We start from the raw sequence: 22,691 nt of genomic DNA, 5'->3' as shown, positions 1-22,691 counted from the left end.
GCTAAGGATTAACAGACATTGTTAGGGCTCTTACACACGGCGGTTTTACCTGCGTTGCGCTTCCTTCCATTCAGCCGCAGGGGAGCGCAGGAGTAGATTCACTCAATTATTATCAAGGGGGCTGTACTCACACAGACGCATGTAAGCGCCAAATGCAGGTGAAATGCAACATGCTGCGTCCTACCTGCGTTTGGCGCTTACATGCGTCTGTGTGAGTACAGCCCCCTTGACAATAATTGAGTGAATCTACTCCTGCGCTCCCCTGTGGCTGAACGGAATAAAGAGCAACGCAGGGGAGCGCCGGTAAAACCGCCCATGTGTAACAGACCTAACAATCAATTCTGTAAATCCGCTAACTGAACTTTTTTTTAATTCAAAGTCGTTTCACACAGGGAAGCCATTTGGTTGCTGTCGGTTTCTACAGCTCCCAATTAGTCTGCAGACTCCACTTGTTCATGGGCTTAGTCCTGCATTCCTAATATAAGAAAACATTGCTGATGACAATAAACAGATGACATTCATCCGCACAAAAGCCTCTCATGAAGCTGCCTTCTGTTTGGATAATAACTTGTGACACACAAAAACCATTTCGCTCAGTCACCGGATCATTTCTTAATAATTAACCAAATTGCTCAAAAAAGTAATAGAATGAGCTCTTTCAAGACGGGAAATAGTCGGAATACTGACATTCCTGGGTCCTGCCATGGTTTATTTGGAAGGATTAATATATATTATATTTGCACATGAAAAAGTAGCAGGAAGAGGAAAACGTTGCCGGAATATTAAACGTCATTGCAGGTCATTAAAAAACATTTGTATGACCAATTTGAACACGGAGGCTTGTCAATCTGGAGCTTTGGGGACAAAAAAGGAAATTTTAGAAATGAAAACAAGCTCAGCACCAAAACTGCTTAAATTTCCTGTTTTCCCTTGCTTGTAAAACCTCAAACCCAGAAAGAGCGACTTTCCTCAACCTCAACTATGCATAGAACATTGACTTAGGCGGGAATGTTACCCACAGAGAATAAACTGTGTGTTCATAAAGAGAATAGATGAAAAATCATTAGGCAGCAGTAAAGAAACTTGTATTTTATGTACTTAAACTAGCAGCCTCCGCTACTCTCTCGGGTTACAAAGCCACTGTATTCCTTACACAACACATACTTAAAGCAACATCAGTGATAGACACTTGCAAAACTAAGGTTGTTCTATCAAAGATGCCTGGTGGTGGGTTTCACCAAGTTGGGGGAAATGGTAGAAGAGGGGTTCATGCTGATTGTCCCTGTCACAGTAATAATTACTATTTCTTATAATAATAGAAATCCATCAATTAACTTAAAAGAGCTGCAGAAGCACATTAAAGCTGCGTTACATAAACGTGTAGACTGCAGTAGACATGTTTGCATTCTACATACAGTAAAGCAGGTTCTCATTCAATCCTAAATCATATTTCTTTTCTCCATGCCAAATGTGTCTTTTTTTTTTTTGACGCACGCCACCATACAAGTCTATGGGCGTAGTTTTTTCGGCAAAACAAGGCGAAAAAAAATTAACCCATCCCTAGTTAGTAATCATTAGGACATCCACATTGAAGACGCTAATATTAATAACAATGTGGCTTTATTGTAACACAAAATGTGAGAACGTACGCATTTCGTGCCTCTGTACTCGGCACTTCAGAGGCACGAAACGTGTATGTTTTTGCGCACCCACTGTCAAATTGTTCTTACATTGTGTCTTACAATAAAGCTGCAATGTTACTAATAACAGTGTCTTCAATGTACGGTCAGCACTCACTGCGAGTATCTGTTTTTGCAAATGCTGGAGTCTTCGGGAAAAGTTGCCGAAATCTCGTGAGAGTAGCAACCGGCCAGGAGACGCTACATGCCTGGGTCAGCTCCACCATTATTGATTCTTTACATATGCCGGGATCAAGTAATCAATAGGATTATAACTAATAATAATAATAATTGAACTGAAACTAAACAAGATCCTTCACAACTTCCTAAGTAGACATATTTGCCATGAGAAAGAATAAAACTCTGTGTATGCAGATTCCCCCTGACTTGGATGGATTCTGTTTTCAAGGTAGTCTTGGTTATTAGCACCTTGACTTGAGGAAGAACCATATCAGCCACATATTCATCAGACTGGTTTACAAATCTTGTAGTGGCGATGACCATGTGGGCCTGCATCCCCATCATTCTGATCCAATCATCAGTCCTATATCACCCACCTCAAGGTGGAATAATATACTAGTTTTGCCTACTCACCAAATAAGCAGATCTTTTAGTGTATATCCAGCTTTGGGTGCTTTTCCACAAGATCCCTCTCCTGCACATTGGCCAGTATTGAATCAAAGTTTACACAGTGCCCTGGGGGCACAAAACTTTGCCATTTTGCATATGTACGTGGACTGAATAAAACACTTATTACACTTTACAAATTACTGGAGTGCAGGCAGGATTTTCCTCTATTGATACAGTTTTAAAGGTACAAAGATACAGTTTTAAAGATACAGTATTCTAAAAAAAAATACTAAGAATAGGACACTCTATCACATACTAAAAGTTAACTTGAAGGTCAATAACCCCATTAAAATTAATTCTTACAAAGCAAAGAAATCAATGTTCTAAATCATAGTATCCATCTACATATATCTTAGGGTTAACTAAGCTGGCCATATACATTATGTCCTCGCCAAACTAGCGGATCTTTACCCAATTTGACCACCTATACGCAGGGCCAAACTGGGCTGATCTGATTATTTGACTAACAATCAGATCATAACAGAGGCCTTTCAAAAATGGTATTTGCCCTCAGAGATGCCTTTCTATATTAATTCCAAACCACAGAAAATGTCATGTTCTACAGCTTTTCTTCTCCAGTTTTCTTTTGTTCCATGTGATTCCTTTGTTTCCCCATGTAACCGTGTGGGCTGAAATGGCCTCACCTACAGTTTATTCACCTTTTTGTGAACTTCATCTCATAGACTTGTTCATGTCTGTGCCAGAGAAGAGTTTATTGTGTGTTTTGTAATTTTCTTCCCAACTTAAAACTCCTCTAACATTTTCTAAGCTCCCTGCCAAAGTATTCCACCTCATTTTCCAGAACAAGATGCACATTGAACCATTACACTGCAAGTATGATCTTTTGAGGTCAGCTGTAATCCTTACCTGTGTAAGCACGTTATGCTTGTTCTTCATTGTGGGCTTTTCTTTGTGATAGTTAAATAAGTGAGAAAGGGCTGTGTAGTGCAACAGTCCATGTAGTGAATGCACACATACTTTCCCTCTGCTTTACATCTACTTTATTGCTGTACTCTGGGTAGGCAATTCCCAGAGCAGTTTCAGTTATTTTAAAGAAGCCCTTTAAGAAATGAACCATATAAATCCATCACTTAAAATTGCCAATACACAATTATAAAGGTAAAAGACCTTTAATGCCAATTCCAACACTCACGTAACATTATCTCAATCAATAAAAAGTACAACCTTCATTCAGTTCTGGATGTTCCCTCGATACATTCATTATAATTCTAGGACAAATGGTCAGTAGATTAGCTTCTTAGTGAGCCTGATTCATGTTACTCCCAGTGTTAAAGGGTCAGTAACACCAGTAACAACCAACATGCTTTTACATGGAATATTCTACCTTGTTTTTGTGAATGCATATTTTTATTCCAAAATGAATATCATCTGAAGGCCAAATATACCACAACATCAGTTGCTAAATCGGGAGCTTATTGGCCCATATGAGAGGCCAACATTATGGCTTGTCCAACTCGTATCTGACCAATCTCCATTTGTACAAATCTGAAAAGCCCTTGTGGAAAGGATTGACTTTGGCTGTTCATGTGATACACTCTCAAAAGCCAAATAATCAAAGCAACATTTATTCCACAACCTGAATGGCCAAATCCAAAAAATCTGCTTATTTGCCAACATCACCAATCAAGCAGATCTTTCAGCTTTTTTTTTCCAATTTCCAAGCAGTAGTCCACACATAGATGGCTCAATATATATATAGTCCTTGTAAATAAAGAAGCGGCACTCGGGATCAAATTGCAACAAGTGTATTAGAAAAATCACATCACAATTCACAACACAATTGTGATGTGATTTCTCTAATACAATTTTTACAATTTGATCCCGAGTGCCGCTTCTTTATTTACAAGGACTGTTTCTACGATTGAGGGGTGATTCGGCACCCCTAATGAAGCAGAGCTCCGGGACACTGATCGAGTGGTGAGTGTGCTGAAGCGTTCATTTGTATTTGTGTATATACAGTATATATATATATATAATACACAAAAGCCATGAACATCCTGTAAATTATATCCATTGAGTTCTGATGACATCAGTTACAAACGGTGAGTTCTGATGACATCAGTTATAACAGTGAGTTCTGATGTCATCAGTTATAAACGGTGAGTTCTGATGTCATTTCGGTCACATGACTCATTGAAATTTGTGTATTATAATAAATAAAGTACCCCCAGTTGTAAAATATGAGGATATTAGAAGTTACCTCGGAGTTCCATGACCTGTATAAAAAAAATATATGGTCATGAAAGTCCTCGGTAACTTATAATATCCTTATATTTTACAAGAGGGGGTACTTTATTCACTATATTTATAAATATATATATATTTATATATATATATATATATATATATATATATATATATATATATATATATATATATATATATATAGTTTTTGATTCCTGAAGAAGGCCCACAAACAGGAGCCAAAAAGTTGAATAAACCTTTTTTGTGAGTGTGGTTATTTGCCTATTATATATTTGTACTTACCAGCTTCTGTTCCAGAGAAGCTCTTTGCAATACTTGTCTTTTGACTTAATTTTTCCAAATTTGCCTGCCAGCCCCCCACCCTCTATAGCAGTCAGCCCCTCATGCTGATCCAAAAGATGCAAGCCAGACTCAGCAGCAATGCAAGAATTCAATCTATAGGAATACAGATGTAACCAGTCTAATACATCCTTGTACTGTCAACCCAAACAGTAGGCTGAATCATTTCCGATGAGTAAAAAATAGCAACAAGTCAATATCACAATATCACTGTGCTGGTATTGAAATGATTTTGCTTTGCAAACTGAACGACGTGAAATGTAATGGTACCAATACTGACAACCACTCACAGCATAAGACACGATGAGATGAGCGGAGGGGTCAGTCCTACCTTTAACTCTCCCGTCTGCTCCTGAAATATTTGGAAATGAGATGACAAAGAAAAGACAAAAAAACACACACACGCACACACAGAGAAAAAGAACAGAGACAGAGACCATAAAGAAGATTTAAGTGAAAGTAAAAAAACAAACATTCTGTTGCGTCCATTTGCTCACCTAAATACGTTCCAGTGCTATGAGCAGCAAACTCTGCATCTTCTGGATGAGGGATAAAAGCGCACAGACCAATGCCAAGAAATAAAGCAGAACAGTTAGAAAGCCAGCCACAAGTGCAAAAGAAAATTCACTTAAAACAAAACGGAAAAAAAATGACATTTTGAAGGACATGAAGCGCTGCACAAATACATCAGAAATCAGTTTTTCTGCTGGCGGTGAATATATTCCTCTTTATATGTCATTTTCATTTGTCTTGGAAAACTTGTTTGCCAAAGGCAGAATTAGAAGCAACACACAGGACTGTCTGTAGGGACAACAGGGCAAAACAGACTTCAGGAGCCCCAGGTGATGTAAATTCTGTTTTCTTGGTTCTACTGTATGTAGATGAATAATCACTCACAGACAATATGGTTTAATACAACTGAACCATCTCACCTATTGCCATTTATCTGTTCTTTAACAGTAACTATAGCTGTATATATATACTGCTCCTATCTTGTTGTACTATATCTGCAGCCATACAATCACATTCCCTTCCCAGAGACTATTATCCACTGTTACTATAGGCACCATCTGTCCCTACTATACCTGCTATCCCACAGTCACACTCCCTTCCCAGAGACTATTATCCACTGTTACTATAGGCACCATCTCTCCCTACTATACCTGCTATCCCACAGTCACACTCCCTTCCCAGAGACTATTATCCCACTGTTACTATAGGCACCATCTCTCCCTACTATACCTGCTATCCCACAGTCACACTCCCTTCCCAGAGACTATTATCCCACTGTTACTATAGGCACCATCTCTCCCTACTATACCTGCTATCCCACAGTCACAGTCCCTTCCCAGAGACTATTATCCCACTGTTACTATAGACACCATCTCTCCCTACTATACCTGCTATCCCACAGTCACACTCCCTTCCCAGAGACTATTATCCACTGTTACTATAGACACCATCTCTCCCTACTATACCTGCTATCCCACAGCCACACTCCCTTCCCAGAGACTATTATCCCACTGTTACTATAGACACCATCTCTCCCTACTATACCTGCTATCCCACAGCCACACTCCCTTCCCAGAGACTATTATCCCACTGTTACTATAGACACCATCTCTCCCTACTATACCTGCTATCCCACAGCCACACTCCCTTCCCAGAGACTATTATCCCACTGTTACTATAGGCACCATCTCTCCCTACTATACCTGCTATCCCACAGTCACACTCCCTTCCCAGAGACTATTATCCCACTGTTACTATAGGCACCATCTCTCCCTACTATACCTGCTATCCCACAGTCACACTCCCTTCCCAGAGACTATTATCCACTGTTACTATAGACACCATCTCTCCCTACTATACCTGCTATCCCACAGCCACACTCCCTTCCCAGAGACTATTATCCCACTGTTACTATAGGCACCATCTCTCCCTACTATACCTGCTATCCCACAGTCACACTCCCTTCCCAGAGACTATTATCCACTGTTACTATAGACACCATCTCTCCCTACTATACCTGCTATCCCACAGCCACACTCCCTTCCCAGAGACTATTATCCCACTGTTACTATAGGCACCATCTCTCCCTACTATACCTGCTATCCCACAGTCACACTCCCTTCCCAGAGACTATTATCCACTGTTACTATAGACACCATCTCTCCCTACTATACCTGCTATCCCACAGTCACACTCCCTTCCCAGAGACTATTATCCACTGTTACTATAGGCACCATCTCTCCCTACTATACCTGCTATCCCACAGTCACACTCCCTTCCCAGAGACTATTATCCACTGTTACTATAGACACCATCTCTCCCTACTATACCTGCTATCCCACAGTCACACTCCCTTCCCAGAGACTATTATCCCACTGTTACTATAGGCACCATCTCTCCCTACTATACCTGCTATCCCACAGTCACACTCCCTTCCCAGAGACTATTATCCACTGTTACTATAGACACCATCTCTCCCTACTATACCTGCTATCCCACAGTCACACTCCCTTCCCAGAGACTATTATCCACTGTTACTATAGGCACCATCTCTCCCTACTCTACCAGTTATCCCACAGTCAAAGTGTTTCATCTCAGAAGCTATAATCTACTAGTTACAATTGTAGCTATTAGATCCCTCTTCTTCCGCCTATATCTGTGGCTCTGCAGGGTCCCTTTTAGATGTAGTGACCAGAGCTTGTGTCCCTGTTTGAACCTTCCCAAAGACAGATTGAAAGATTGTCTGGGAGCCTGTTTATGTGCTGAAACTAGGGACAAATCATACAGCATAGGTATGTTGGCTGTCTGTTTCCCAGAGCTGCAATTGTCTGACTTTCAAACAATCCTCTTTCGAAATTTCCGCAATATAATTTTTACAGGAATAACTGAGATTGTCAATTATAAAAATTCATTACACAACTGAGCAAACAAAAAAGCAGATTTCTTTCTGGAAGCCTGGAGTACGGTGCAATTACCAGTCTTGTTTGGTTCATAGAATTTTTTTTGGACAAATATGACATTGGTGCCTAAAGGCTATCAAAATCCTTTGACTATTTTATTTATATATATATATGGTCATGGGAATTTACCTGCTAATTCCACATTATCTGTGCTGACTTTTACTGCGCTTACATTGGCTGCTTATTGCTTTGGATTTTTATCAGGCCACTACATTCAACATGTAATATAATATGCTTAAATGAGCTGAAATAATGGCTTTAATATTCATTTTAACAATTACAAGAAAACTAAAGCACAAATATTATTGTATGAAATTGTATAAATCATCATTATATTTATATGTGATTGAAATAAGTCTTTAATTTAATTTGTGGCCAAAAAGTTCCATACTTTATATAAAAAAAGTCTGCGTTTACAAATTTTGGGTTTGGTACTAATTACACAGAATATGACTCTGCAGAAAAAAAGGTTATTGAGTTACAGAAAAATCTGTTTTTCATCTTTAATGCCCACTGAGTCATAGTAATGCCAAAATAATGTATTAGCATGGCTAAAAATAAAGCCTGTGTAAATATTTAAAGTCGCTGTTATCCCTGTTCAAGTGGGTCAATCTCAAGTCAAAAATGCAGGGTGCTAATCCAAGAGTGTGGGGTTTGAAAAGACCGGAGGCATGTCAGGATTTGGGTTGGTTTGTGAGTGTTTTAAAATGCCTGATTTTTTAAAGGGGTATTTGGGATTTTTATGGATTTATCAAATCCATATTTTTTTAACTGGGACAAATACCAAATCCTTTCAAAAACAATCCCCAAAGTTCACATATTCAAATGTCACATGGCATCTGGGCGGTAACCCATAGCAATCATATTTTTTTAAAGTCATCTGAAAAATAGAAGATTGCAAAAAAATAATAGAAAAATTAAAGTAAAAAAAGGTTACTTGTTGCCATCGGTTACTGCCCAGGTGCAAAAATATGCTCAGTGAGAAACTTTTAGTTACCCCAATGCTTTTTAAACGGCACCAATCATGACCAAAATCATTTACTAAGTAAATACACTATGTGAAAGTTCAAGAAATCTGATTTTTAAAACAGTAAGAATTGTTTGTATAATGTAAATGATCAGCTCACTATTCCTTCTGCAAGATCTCCCCTATCTCCACTGCAGTTCTAGCTGAGGCAGACATCTTGGATTTCACTGGCTCCTCCTACCTATATCTTCCCAGCCAACAGCAGCTCTGAAATCTCGCACATGCTCAGTTGAAATTCCTTGTTTCTTATCAACCCTTCTAAGCTATTTTCAAATCAGCCAAACCTGTGTGTTAGCTGCTGTTCAGTAGTGCTGCCACCTGCTGGAAGTTAGTGTGTGCCCTTCATTTGCATAATGACTTTACCAGCAGGGGACAAGATAGGGAAATCTCCTGATACTTCTAGTGGAGGAGTTTACTTAAACAAGGCATTCTGGGTAGAATACTCTAAGCAGTGTTACAATCTGAGCATGCTCCTGAAATCTGAATATTAGAGTCTCTGTTATAGTCACAGTATGGCCTCCCTCAGTGAAAGAACCCATTTGACAAAGTAAGGGATTCTTTTAAAACCTACAAAAAGGAAAAATTGTGAGAGCACTCCATGGCTAAATAAAAATGTACTAAAATACATTGGAAGTGCTACTGATCTGGCCAAATTAACTACAGACATAGAAAAAAAGAAGAAAAATTGATCAATGCACATTCCCTGGTCCCCTGTCATATCAGTAATCTATGCAGATGCATGTATTTACAAAGACAGGGGGTTTTTTAGTTACAAAATTATGATCATAAGATTGATAAGCCACCATACCACGTCAAGGTAAAACCCATATGGCGGTCCCTAACTATTTACCTCTGATCATAATTTCAAATGCTAAAGCCTCCCGGCATAAGAGCATTACCTGAAAAATAAGGTCTCCCAACCTAGGCATTGGTTTTCATCATAGGGCTTAGTCCTCCCCCGCCATTAGCTTTCAAAGGGGAGAGATAACCTAGACCCCAGCATTGGTTCCATGAGATTAATCCTCCCCCGCTTGCAGCTTTTAAGAGAGAGAAACTGCCCAGACCAACACCCATTTCCAAAGGCATTCTTTTAAAACCTGCAGTTTTTTCAAAAAACTATACATGTAGTTTGATTAAACGTGTTTAGCTTGTACTGGTCAGATTGTTAATATGTGTTTGATTTTGGCTGTGATAGGTGCCCTTTAACAAACCCCGTGGCAATTAATGCAGTGAAAAAAGGAAAGTGGCCACAGGAGCACTATGAGCATTGAAATACATGGCAAATAAGAGACAACTGTTTATATTCGTTTTAACACGGGCCGAGTTGGCAGTTTTTCAGCCCTTGCATGTGGCCCTTTGACAGGCTTCCCTGATCGATATCTGGTCGAAAATTGGTCAGATGTAGATTAGACAGGGTTAAAAATCCCGTCGGATCACGCCTGCATCTGTTCATAAATGCGATCCTGCGGTCCAACAACCTGTATTGGCAGCTTTATGGTCCGATCATTGAGCCCTAGGGCCCATGATAGGATCAACCCAATATCGCACACCTCAATGTGGGTATGGGGGAGAGATCCGCTCGTTTGGCGAGATCGCCAAACGAGCGGTTCTCTGCGCGTTTGGCCATCTTAATATGTCTGGAGTTAATAATTGGAACATACACAGCAATCTGATCACTGCTACTGGGTAACAGTCACTGGAGCATCTGGCTAACCATTGGTCACTTCCTACTAAATATGTGGTCTTTAGTCTAAAACTGATGTCTGGAAATGCACTGCTCAACGCTCAATGAAGGTGGTCTGGAATTAGTGACCAAGGGCAATCGTCCTCTTTTTATGATTACCAATAAGACCTTCTGTACACCTCAAAAGCAGTGGCAGGTGGTTCCAACTAGCAGCACCATCAGAGAACATATGTGGAAATATACCCAGTATGGGCATTTAAATGCTCTACGCAGATTTGTGGAAAGGCCATCTAGGCCCAGGCCTAGGGCGGCAGAATTTTAGGGGGGTGGCATGCTGCCCAACCACACCCGCATTGGTTCAAAAACACTGGGAATGCGCTGGAGATACAATTTTTAACATGTCCTATGCGCCAATCCCCATTGATGATGAAAATTTGCACAAATAAAGGGGAGGGGACAGGGGCGACGAACAGCAGTGGGCCTAGGGGTGCCCACTATGTAAATCCAGCCCTGGCTCTATGGATTTAGGTGCTTGGTGCCCCCCACTTGCTTCACAGTATCAGTGATCACAACGCCTTGTATGCTACAAAATTTAAAAGCTGAACAACCCAAACTTGAATAACATGGAATAAACATGGAAGTGCTCTGTCCTTCGAGCAGTAGACAAACACAAGATTGCAAAGCAATGGTTGCGGCTTCAGCTTGATTTCCCTTAAGACATGCTGTAGCTCAATTAAAGCAGAACAAAACCAAAATGAGGAAAGTCTGCAATAAAAGCAAAACCCCAGACAAAACTGTAACTTAGTTAAAGAAAAGCCATTTTCCTTTGATTTGATGATTATTTTCTTGCCCCGTCTGTTTGATGTCTATCATTGAGTAAGCATCGAGCACTTCTGGTAAGCTTCCCAATGAATAACTCGTACACATGAAGCATACAGAAATGCAGACTACAATACTATAAAGGGAACCAGACGTACATAGAACACAGTATAATACCCCCAAAAGGCCAAAATAGATGAATTTCATTTTCCTTTTTTTTTGCAGACATAAATGTTATTGCACATACCAAAGCATAACGACAGTATAAAGACAACGATATTCTCTTTAGTAAAGGAAGTATGGAAAGTCTATAACAATTGTTTTCTAAGCGTGTTCTAAAACCGCATTCGGTTAAACGCTGAACACATGTTGTCTAAATACAACTACTTGGCAAAGCAAAGAAACGTTTGTACGTGTACCTTCAATTTCCTCTGAGCAGCAAAATAGAAGAAAGGGAAAGGAAATGATTAGATGTTCAAGAAGAAAAAATACATTGCGGGGAGGGGGAAAAGTTACATTTTGATTAAAAATATCCACCTACCATACTCAACCGTTTCCTCATCTTAGAACAGCCAAAAAGAAAAAGATATATATATATTTTTTTAAATTCAGAGTAATAAAAAGAATGAGGCATGATAGGAGTCAGTAGGCACAGATTGCAAACATTATGGAAAAAGACATTTCTATATTATTTTAAAAGGAATGGGGGTTGCCACACGGCTCACCTGGGCTGTAGAATTTCCCATAAACTCAACTCACCATCGAAAACGCACGTAATGAAGTCCATGGTGAATGTCGGCATAAGAAATATAGTAACTCAGAAGATATACTTAGGGTAGAGACACACACTCAGATTTGGCCAGCGACAAATCTCCTCTTGTTCGGGGCGACTAATCTCCTGGAACTACCGCCTACTGGCTACAATGTAAATCGCCGGCGGGATGGCAATCAGTGCGCCTCATTTTCCCAAGTCGTCTCAGGTGTTGCCTCATGAGAAAACTTCAGACGACTTCGGAAAATGAAGGTGCGCTTTGCTTTCCGAAGTCGCCTCATGAGGAAGCTTCGGGCGACTTAGTAAAACGAGTGCCATCCTGTTGCGGCGGGAGGCAGTTTGGGGAAATTAGTCACCATGAACAAGAGGCACTTTATCACCAGGCGACTAACTCTCCCCGAATCTGAGCGTATGTCTCTGCCCTTACCTATTGGAGTAAGAGATTTTCTACGGACACAATGGGCCAGATTCAACTGAGTGAGAAAAAGGTTTAGCGTGTGAAAACTCACAGAAGAGATTCAATTTGAGATGCAATTCAATTCAGAAAAACTTATCTGACTTTCTATCATGTGAAAACTCTATTGAAGTCTATAGGAATAAAACTATAAGTGAATGAGGAGAAACGTTTTTTCTCCGATAAACGGAATCTTGCCCTTGGGTTTTCATATGATAAACCATGACATAACTATTTCTCACTGAACTGAATCTGGCCCAATATGTTGCACACTAATATATTAATATATTCTGTAGAAATTTTTTTATATACAGGCCGAGAATCAGCCCCCTATGACTTAGACTAGACTTATGTAATAAAAACATCAGCTTTGTAATTGATCAACAGATAAAACCCCCTCTCCCACCCTACCCCTAACCACAAAAGAAAAGCGGATTCCGATTCTAGTTGGCTCATTTGCAGGAGGTGCTGGCTGAATATAGAATATAGTTCCTGAAATGCAATATAGATACAGGATCCATTATCCAGAATGCTTGGGACCTGATATTTCCCAGACAATGAATCTTTCCCTTATTTGGATCTTCATATGTTAAATACCTTAACCGTAATTTAGATATTAAATAAGCCACATTTTTTCCCCTCTTCCTCTATTGAGTTAAATGAGTCAAAACAGCTCTGATGTGATGCAAAATAAACACCCCTTATCTGGAAAACCCCACATCCCCAGCATTCTCGATAAGGGCAGTGACACACCAGGAGATTAATCGCTAACGATAAATCGCTGCTTCTCTGGGCAACTTATCTCCTGCACTCTCCAGTAAAAAGCTTTCCCATCGCTAATAATGTGAATCGCTGGTGGTAAAACCCATGTGTAGCTCTAGTCTCCCAAAATCGCTTGAAGTTTCCTCTTGTAGTCGCCTGGCGACTAATCACGTCTTCTTCTGGGCGACTATCTCCCCGAACTGCCTCAACCTCTTTTCCCCATAGGCTACAGTGCAAAATCGACTGCGCTAATGCACATGCGGCGATGCGTTTTCAATAGTGAGGCAACTTTGGGCGACTATTGAAAACGCATCGCCGCGTGTGCATTAGCGCAGGCGATTTTGCACTGTAGCCTATGGGGAAAAGACGCTGAGGCAGTTCGGGGAGATAGTCGCGCAAAAGACGTGGCGATAAGTGCCAGGCGACAAAATCTCCCCGAATCTCCTCGTCTGGCCTTACCCTTAGTGTGTCTTCCCGTCCGCTATAATGAAAAGTCGCCTGCGCTAAAGCACACGCAGCGCTTTGGGGAAACAGTGCTCACGAGGAAACTTCGGGCGACTTCGGAAAACGAAGTGCTGTGTGTGCTTTATCGCAGGTGACTTTTCATTATAGCGGACGGGAAGACACGCTAAGGCAATTCGGGGAGATTGTCGCCAGGCGACTAAGTCTCCCCCAATCTGTTCGTGTGGACAAATCCTTAGATAATTTTTTCTTCTATAAGCGTAGGTTTCTTCAGGAACATTATTATAGACTTATATACTGTATATTGCAGCTAATTTAAGCTTTAAAGGTTAAAGTGCTGCTAGAACATCTGTTATATTGGTCATTTTTAAAACTTAGTTACATAGTAATATAGTTATTTTGGGTTTAACAAACCAACAGCCGAAGGCAAACTTGGCCTTTAGGAATTAATCTAATCACTACCTATGTCCTGTGATTCTGTGAATATTATTGTGATACATACACAAAAGCAACATAAAAAAAATGTAGGCACAAAGTAGGTGATAAGGTTTTGATCATAAACATCGCATATAAGTTCTATAAAGGCAAATTTGATCAGGGAATCAAATCATTTTGATAAAACTGCCCATTTTTTGCATGGCAACTTGGGAAAGAGGTGCCATGTATTTGTTTTAGGTGACGAAAGTTCGAATTAGAACTGTTTCCGTGGTCGAGGTGTGATAAATCTCATATTCAAATTTGTGCTTTTAAATTCGAATTTGTGAGTTTTGACACCAAAAAAATCTATGGTTTCCAACGTAAGTGCAGTACAGTGAAATGAAGGTAAAAGGTTGGTAAAAGGGGTAAAGCTATGGGCTAAGAATGGAAAAAAACAAGGTAATATACATTAAGCATATTCTATCAGCAAATACATTATAAAGGGAGCATTCCTGGACATGATCTTAATTGGAGCAAATGTCTATTTAATTCAGCCAACATCCTGTCACTTTAGCATCTCCAGTAATAGGAGAAAGGATTACACCGTGCACATGGAAGGATGAACAAACACGATATGTTTCTCATAAGTGACTTCATCCTTTTGCAGATGGAGGGCACTCGCAATGTGGAAGGGCCCTCCGCCAACTCCTTGATGATTCGACAATGAGTGATCATAGCTCTGGAGTATGACTGCATTATGTGGTAGTGCAATCACCTTAATCCAATTTCCCTCTGTGGAAACAGAACTGCAGCAAGTACCTCCAAGGGGCCCCTAAAACAGGCTTCGCAATAACTGCCACTGCTAATTAAAATCGGCACACTGATTTTAGATTACGGAGATTGCCATAGCAGCTTTAAAGATGTTACCGGTTAAGCAATGCTAAAACGGGGCCTAAGTGGGTGGTTGTTTAGATCAGTTTACATCGGCTTCCTTTAAAACAAAAACAGCTGCACAGATAAAAATGTATGAAATAAGTCATATTTTATCCTTATTAGACCTTGAAAGGGCTCTACTATAAAAACCAAAGTTTTCATTCACCTCTTGTAAAAACATGAAGTCTGCATTTTAGAATTATTCTAAGAAACGACCAGGATCCCGTGAGTTATGTCATGTACAAGTTTGGTATCAGATCTTCATATAAAAACAGTTTGTTTCCATTTTGATGATGTGGGCTTTTAATCTGGTTTAGAGAATTAAAGCCCGACAAGGGATTTGGCTAGCAGAAAGCATGAGCCGGATTCGGTTCAGCATTCTGTTGTATCCATATCCTGCAAAAAGCTTGCTTGTTCAGCCAATGTCATTAGCATTTAGTTGAACCGAATCTGAACTTTTAAAGTCACGTGACAATAAAGATCTGGACAACTGTAAATTACATTATTGTTCATAGAAGAAGCAACTTTTTTGTTTTACTTGGACGCTCTTGAAAGAGTCTTATAAGAAGCTTATTGGGCGTTGTAGTGGCCATGCTGTGCCTCTTTGATTAAAATAGGATTTGTGAAGGGTAAAAATACCCCTTCTTGAGTATCCCAGGGTTCAATAGATGAGGGTCTCTACCGCTGGGTCTGCAGAGAGCCCACTAATGTGATCCAACTGTTGGGCTCAATATGGCCTACTTACAGTGATCAGCTTGTTCTGAGCCCACTCAAAATGGGCAGAACTTCCACTGAATGGCCAGCATTAGTCATGAAATGGGTTCTGGGCAGGCTTTTCAAGAGTCACATACTACACCGGTAATTAAAAACAAAATATATAAACACTATCTGAGATATACTGTACATAACGTTGGAACATTACAAAGTGTTTTTAAAGGGATACTGTCATGGGAAATTTTTTTTTTCCAAAATGAATCAGTTAATAGTGCTGCACCAGCAGAATTCTGCACTGAAATTCATTTCTCAAAAGAGCAAACAGATTTTTTTATATTCAGTTTTGAAATCTGACATGGGGCTAGACATATTTTAAATTTCCCAGCTTCCCCAGGTCATGTGACTTGTGCTCTGATACACTTCAATCACTCTTTACTGCTGTACTGCAAGTTAGAGTGATATCACCCCCTCCCTTTTTCCCCCCAGCAGCCAAACAAAAGAACAATGGGAAGGTAACCAGATAACAGCTCCCAAACACAAGATAACAGCTGCCTGGTAGATCTAAGAACAGCACTAAATAGTAAAAACCCATGTCTCACTGAGACACATTCAATTATATTGAGAAGGAAAAACAGCAGCCTGCAAGAAAGCATTTCTCTCCTAAAGTGCAGGCACAAGTCACATGACTGGGGGCAGCTGGGAAATTGACAATATGTCTAGCCCCATGTCAGATTTAAAAATTGAATATAAAAATATCTGTTTGCTCTTTTGAGAAATGGGGTTCCGTGCAGAATTCTGCTGGAGCAGCACTATTAACTGATTTATTTTGGAAAAATGTTTTTTCCCATGACAGTGTCCCTTTAAGCCTGCTTTCCAACTAGACAGTTTTCTGATACAGACACTGGACTGCACAGTGCACAAGTTTTCAGTTCTCATAATAACATTAGCGGGCGGGATACCTCTGAAATATCAGGCTCAAGCTCTAGTTTTACTTTGGACGTTTAATAGTGGAAATTCTATTTTTTAATATGGATATGAAATTCCATAGTTTTTTTTTAATGACTCTTTTTTCCCCCCCTTTGCTTGGATCCTGCCATATAAACATCATGTATATGGTAGAAGTTCACCAGGCTCATGTAATACTGGTGCAGGATTCGCTTTCACGAGCTTGTTCAGAACCAAAAGGGCAAAATAAATTAAGGCAAAATACCTAAAACAGATGCTGGTGTAAATTCCACTGGAAAGAAAATATTTATTTTAATATGTGCGTTTTAGATTATTCTCAGAAAAGGGAAAGTTTTGTAGCTAGTGTTTTGCATGGAATTAGGACAAGGCTTGAAATGGAAGGGTTTTCACTCCATCTTACTGCTATCTGTGTGCTAGAGCTAAATTACGAGACAGCAAATCTATCTTTTTTTGGATCTGGTTAAATCCCAAATATTCCACAAAATATTCAGGCCACCCGCTGCTTTGAATCCAAAGCCTAATTTGCATTTAAGAACAAAATTCAAAATTCATCCGTGAACATAAAGTTCACGGATGCGACAGGCAGGGTGAAGGCAGTTCAGGGAGATTGTCGCCCCACAGAAGAGGCAATTAGTTGCCAGGCGATTAAGTCTCCCCGAATCTGTGCTTGAACCCTTAAGTGAAACGCGTAAGGCTGCTGTGACATAAATAAAATCTTTACTTGATTTTATCCGTCTGGTGGGAAGATTGCCTTATTTGAGTGCCTGCTCTACATATACCTGGTTTGATCCATTCTGAAACATTTGAAAAAGAGCAGGGTGCAAAAAAAACCAAAAAACCATAGGGGTTAGTGCCTGTTTTATTGCACTTAGCACTCTGCCCCCCCCTGTAGTCTGCCATTATAAATCCTATTACAAAGAGCAAAGCTCGATGCCTTTTCCTGATATGTACCCTGAATACATTCCATATACAAGTAGGTGCAGATTCAATACTACACAATACTAAATAGAATTCAGCCATATGGACATCTTTAGAACCTGAATTGAAGTCAGGCTTCTTCTGTAATACTTTGCAGATTTCCAACATCGTGAATAAAAATAGATACATGATTTAGGCTCCAAAGTACAGTTAATGTAAAAAGGCTGGACACTGAGACAGAAGAAAAATGCTAACAATCTGCATTCTATAAAAATGTTCAGCCTATATAAATATATATTGGAGTTCACACTGGTAGGTCAAAGCCCCTCTGTATGTAGTAGGCTTATTTAACAAGCTGCACATTGTAAGCCTATTTAAGCACGCTCTGCGTAAGCTTCACTGACAGAAAATATGTCCAGATCACCGAAGGAAAAATAACATAAAAATGTAATGGTTAAAGTGAGCCAGTAAGTATTCTAACCTCAGAATGCTCCTGATCTACAACTCAGTATCCCCGGACGGCCTGGAACTAAAAAATGGTAGAAAATATATATATATAACTATATATATATATACAACTTTATTTCACTGCCAGGGGATTCTGGGAGATGTAGTTTCAAAGCAACTGGATGCTTGATATTCCAAGTTTTAAAGCACCAGTAACATCAATTATTTTTATTAAAAAATTCGTTAGTGCTGCAGAACAAAAAACAAAAAACAAAAACACAAAGACATATTAAACTTTAAAATTGCTAAGTCTTTATTAAGAAATAACTTACCGAAACTCCGCTTGCGCTCCTCTTTGGAAAAGCCGATCCATCGTGCGGCACTCTATTTCTCCTCCCTGCTTTCCTTATAGGAGATAGCCAGGGAGGATAAATCGAGCGCCGCATGATGGATAGTCGCCGTGTCGCCTTTTCTGAAGAGGAGCGGAAGCAGAGTTTCGGTAAGTTATTTCTTATTAAAGACATAACAATTTAAAAGTTTAATATGTCGGTTTTTTTTCCCGTTCTACACTAACAAATTTTTTAATAAAAAAAATTGATGTTACTGATCCTTTAAAGGTGATTTGTTTTATCTGCCTCTTACAGTGTAGGGGAGTTTTTATATTTTATATTGCAATAATAAATCTTTTCAACCTAATATTTTTCAACTGCTGCCAACAACTCCTGCTGAGAGTTTCAGACTAATAATACAGGTATAGGATCTGTTATCTGTAAACCCCTTACCCAGAAAGCTCCGAATTATGGAAAGGCCATCTCCCATAGACTCCATTGTAATCTAATAATCCAAATTTTAAAAAATGATTTCCTTTTTCTCTGTAATAATAAAACAGTATCTTGTACTTGATCCCAACTAATATATAATTAATCCTTTTCGGAAGCAAAACCAACTTATTGGGTTTATTTAATCTTTACATGATTTTCTAGTAGACTTAAGAAATAAAGATCGAAATTACGGAAAGATCCGTTATCTGGAAAACCCTAGGTCCTGAGCATTCTGGATAATAGGTTCCATAACTGGAGGATCAAAATGGCTGTAGAAAATGAATTAAAGGAAAACTATACCCCTCCAAACAATGTAGGTCTATAAAACTCTGCATAAAACAGCTCATATGTAAAACCCTGCTTCATGTAAATAAACCATTTTCATAATAATATACTTTTTTAGTAGTATGTGTCATTGGGTAATCCTAAATAGAAAATAAAAAAAAATAAGGGCCGCCCCCTAGGATCATACGATTCACAGTGCACACAAACATACCAACAAATCATACGTGTTAGGTCACATGAGCCAATTAACAGACAGAGTTCTGTCTTTTGCTTCAACACTTCTTCCTGTTACAGTTAGAGCTGCAGTATTTCTGGTCAGGTGATCTCTGAGGCAGCACACAGACCATCAAAAAATGATGGCTCAAGACAAGAGATGTAGAAGGTCAATATTTACTTAAATATATATTCCAGTTTGCTAAGATTCTTTAATATGCCACTTAATATGATATAAACAAAAATCTGTTGCTTAAGTGTTCATTTTGGGGGTATAGTTTTCCTTTAAGGTAGACGTACACATCGAGACCACATGAAATTAGTAAGTCTTTGCCCAGTGTGGTCTCCCATGTGTTGGGCCAAATCATGTTGATCTGATTCTTGGCCAAGGGGCCAATGACTAGGGATGCACCGAATCCACTATTTTGGATTCGGCTGAAAACCCTGAATCCTTATCGAAAGGTTCAGCCAAATACCAAACCCGAATCCTAATTTTACTTCCTTGTTTTGTGGCAAAGTCACACAATTTCCCACCCTCCCCTAATTTGCATATGCAAATTAGGATTCGGTTTAGATGGGCAGCCTAATCTGAATTCTGCTGAAAAAGGCTGAATCCTGGCCGAATCCCGAACCGAATCCTGGATTCGGTGCATCCCTACCAATGACCACTTCATACTGAGAAAAGAATTTCGCCGGCACACAGGATTTTAGGCTGCAGGGCAAGCCCCGAAACGTTGCACCTGCACTGCATTAAAAAATTGCAAGGGCTTGGCCTGCAGCCTAAAATCCTGTGTGCCGGTGAAATTCTTTTCTATGACATTGTGAGGTGGCCGGATGCCTCTATCATTGTGCACCAGGTTATTATTTCAGGAATGGTGGTGTCGGTGTGCGGTTGACCGAAATTTCTTGGCTACACTTCATACTGAGGCTCTATAGGCACCCATCAAGACAGCATCAATACACCAATGCCGTTCTCCCACATTATGCCACTAGATTTCTAGTAGAATGCCGGCCATTGGGAGACCCCCCAAACAAGAACACTAAAATGCCAACTCAGCATCTAATATCAGTCCACCTATGACCAACTTTATGTGAAGGAGCATGTGTCCGTGATGTCTGTGGTCAAAGAAACTGATTCTTAAATGTGTCAATGGTTTGGAACTTCCAACTCGCTGACTCCAGTTACTACAATAACTACAATTAGGTTTTTCACCTAATTCAGTTCACGTATTCCTCAATGCCACATATTTCCCAGAATTTCTCAGTGCAACAGGGTAATGCAAGAAAAGCATGCAAAGTAAGTCTGAACTGGGTCTACTAACCCATAGCAACCAGTCGGTGGGTTAACATTTAAACATTGGAAAGTAAATATCTAACAGGTTACTAGACCTTTTCTGATATTACCCCATGATTACTAACAAAGTGGCTGTTTTCCTGGTCCAATAATTCACAGCACAGTCAGGAGTTAGTTCTTTCATCCACTAAATTTAGAATACTGATGACAAACAACTGATTAGTGAAAGCAGGAGCTACAATGCAGAAAGTGTTTCCAGAAGATATGGGCAGTAGTGATGTGTGGGCTGGCCTGAAACCCTGGGGCTGATTTACTAAAGGGCGACGTGACTAACACTAGCATATATTTGCCAGTGTGACGTCATTTCGGTACTTCGCCGATTTACTAACGGTCGCTTGCGTAACTTCGCTAGCGAAGGAGATAGACTCTATCGGTAATTCGCTCCCTAACGCCTGGAAAATTTGCGCTCACGCAAATGGACGTAACTACGTTAATTCACCAAGATGCGGATTTAACTGAATGTTACCTCTTGAGCCAGACTTGCCTTCGCCACCTCAGACCAGGCGAAGTGCAATAGAGTAGATAGGACTTCCTCAAAAAATAGTTGAAAATTTTTCTAAGTCCCAAAAAATGCTGGCGACTTTTCATTTTTCAGGGTGTTAGGCTGCAAAAGATCGTACATTTTTTTGGGGGTACCCGGCTTCCCCCTACATTTCCTAACATATGGCACCTAAACTATACACTGGGCTCATGTGTAGAGCAATATAACAACTTTATTTTATTTTATTAAGGTTTCCTGGGCTTGTGTAGTGTAATGTATTTGCTGCAACATATACGTCCATTTAATTTCCCCCGTATGCAAATGAGGCAACGCTAGTGCAACTTCATTTTGCTTGCCGCAGTAACGTTAGCGCAACTTTGCCAGCGTTCGGCGACCTGGACGCAACTTCGGATTTTAGTGAATTAGCGTTGTCCTGGCGAATCTACACCTGGCGAAGTGTTGCGATGTGAGCGAAGCAGTCCCTGCGAATTTTCGTAGGTTAGTAAATTTGCCCACTTGAGTCGCGGTTGGGTTGAGCTCTTCTTTCCTTTCTCCCAGTCTGCGACCCTACTATGCTGGCTTCTATTTATATGCGCATGCCTGCCCACCACACCCCCTTTGGTGATGTCAGAGATGGGCGGGACAGGCGCTGGTATAAAAAGAAGTTGGTCTGAGTTGATTTTTTGTCAATGGGCATAGATATATTTTGTATCTGGCACTGCCATTACTTCCCTATAGAAAAGAAGCCACTTCCAATCATCTAATAATATTTATGATAAAGCCCAAGACATAGCACCTGGTATATAAAGAAGAGTATACCCTATGATTAATACAAGAGAACTTTCTACAAGGAGTGATATAATGTCTTTTCAGTCTCCAACGTCCCCTTACATAGTGATATTTTACAGAAACACACCCGTAAAAAGAGAAAAAGCACAATTCCAGACTATTGCTTAGGGCAAAAAAAAACCTTTTCAGTCTGATCTTTTCTATCCGTGATTAATAGACTTACATGATTTTCTGTTGGGGACTTTCTGCGGCTGGTTCGACACTACAGGTTTTCTGAGCGCAAATCTCCTGCAGGTGAAAGAAGGGTAGATAAAGGCCAACGAAATCCAACATTTCCATTACAGGATTAGATATTTTTATGAAACACATATTGCGACTTCTGTTATTTTTATTTATTTATTTATTTATTTTTTTAAAAGCCCCTGGAAGAAAACTCAAAACTAAAGCAGCATCTAATCTATCCAAGCTTCAATACAAATAAAAGCAGCAGATTTCTTTTTTTTTTTCTCTTTTTCTTTTGTAACTGG

General features: G+C 39.8%; 1 protein-coding gene across 3 annotated transcripts in view; it reads right to left on the bottom strand.

The window, feature by feature from the left end:
* Positions 1-22,691, bottom strand: part of LOC108719851 (MAGUK p55 subfamily member 7) — a 216,991-nt gene that overhangs the window by 46,168 nt on the left and 148,132 nt on the right. For 2 of the 3 annotated variants that reach the window (XM_041567396.1, XM_041567397.1), the window contains 4 exons: positions 22,388-22,452; positions 11,918-11,938; positions 11,796-11,807; positions 5,372-5,413 (listed from right to left, as the gene is read on the bottom strand). In XM_041567396.1, coding sequence (XP_041423330.1) covers positions 5,372-5,413; positions 11,796-11,807; positions 11,918-11,938; positions 22,388-22,452 — 140 coding nt within the window. The remainder of the gene's footprint in view (positions 1-5,371; positions 5,414-11,795; positions 11,808-11,917; positions 11,939-22,387; positions 22,453-22,691) is intronic. The other variant, XM_018269077.2, reaches the window with a different exon arrangement.

Source organism: Xenopus laevis, chromosome 6S, assembly GCF_017654675.1.
Source record: "Xenopus laevis strain J_2021 chromosome 6S, Xenopus_laevis_v10.1, whole genome shotgun sequence".
NCBI lineage: Eukaryota > Metazoa > Chordata > Amphibia > Anura > Pipidae > Xenopus > Xenopus laevis.
Note: the sequence above shows the minus strand (reverse complement) of the source record. Positions and strands in the feature narration are given on the sequence as shown.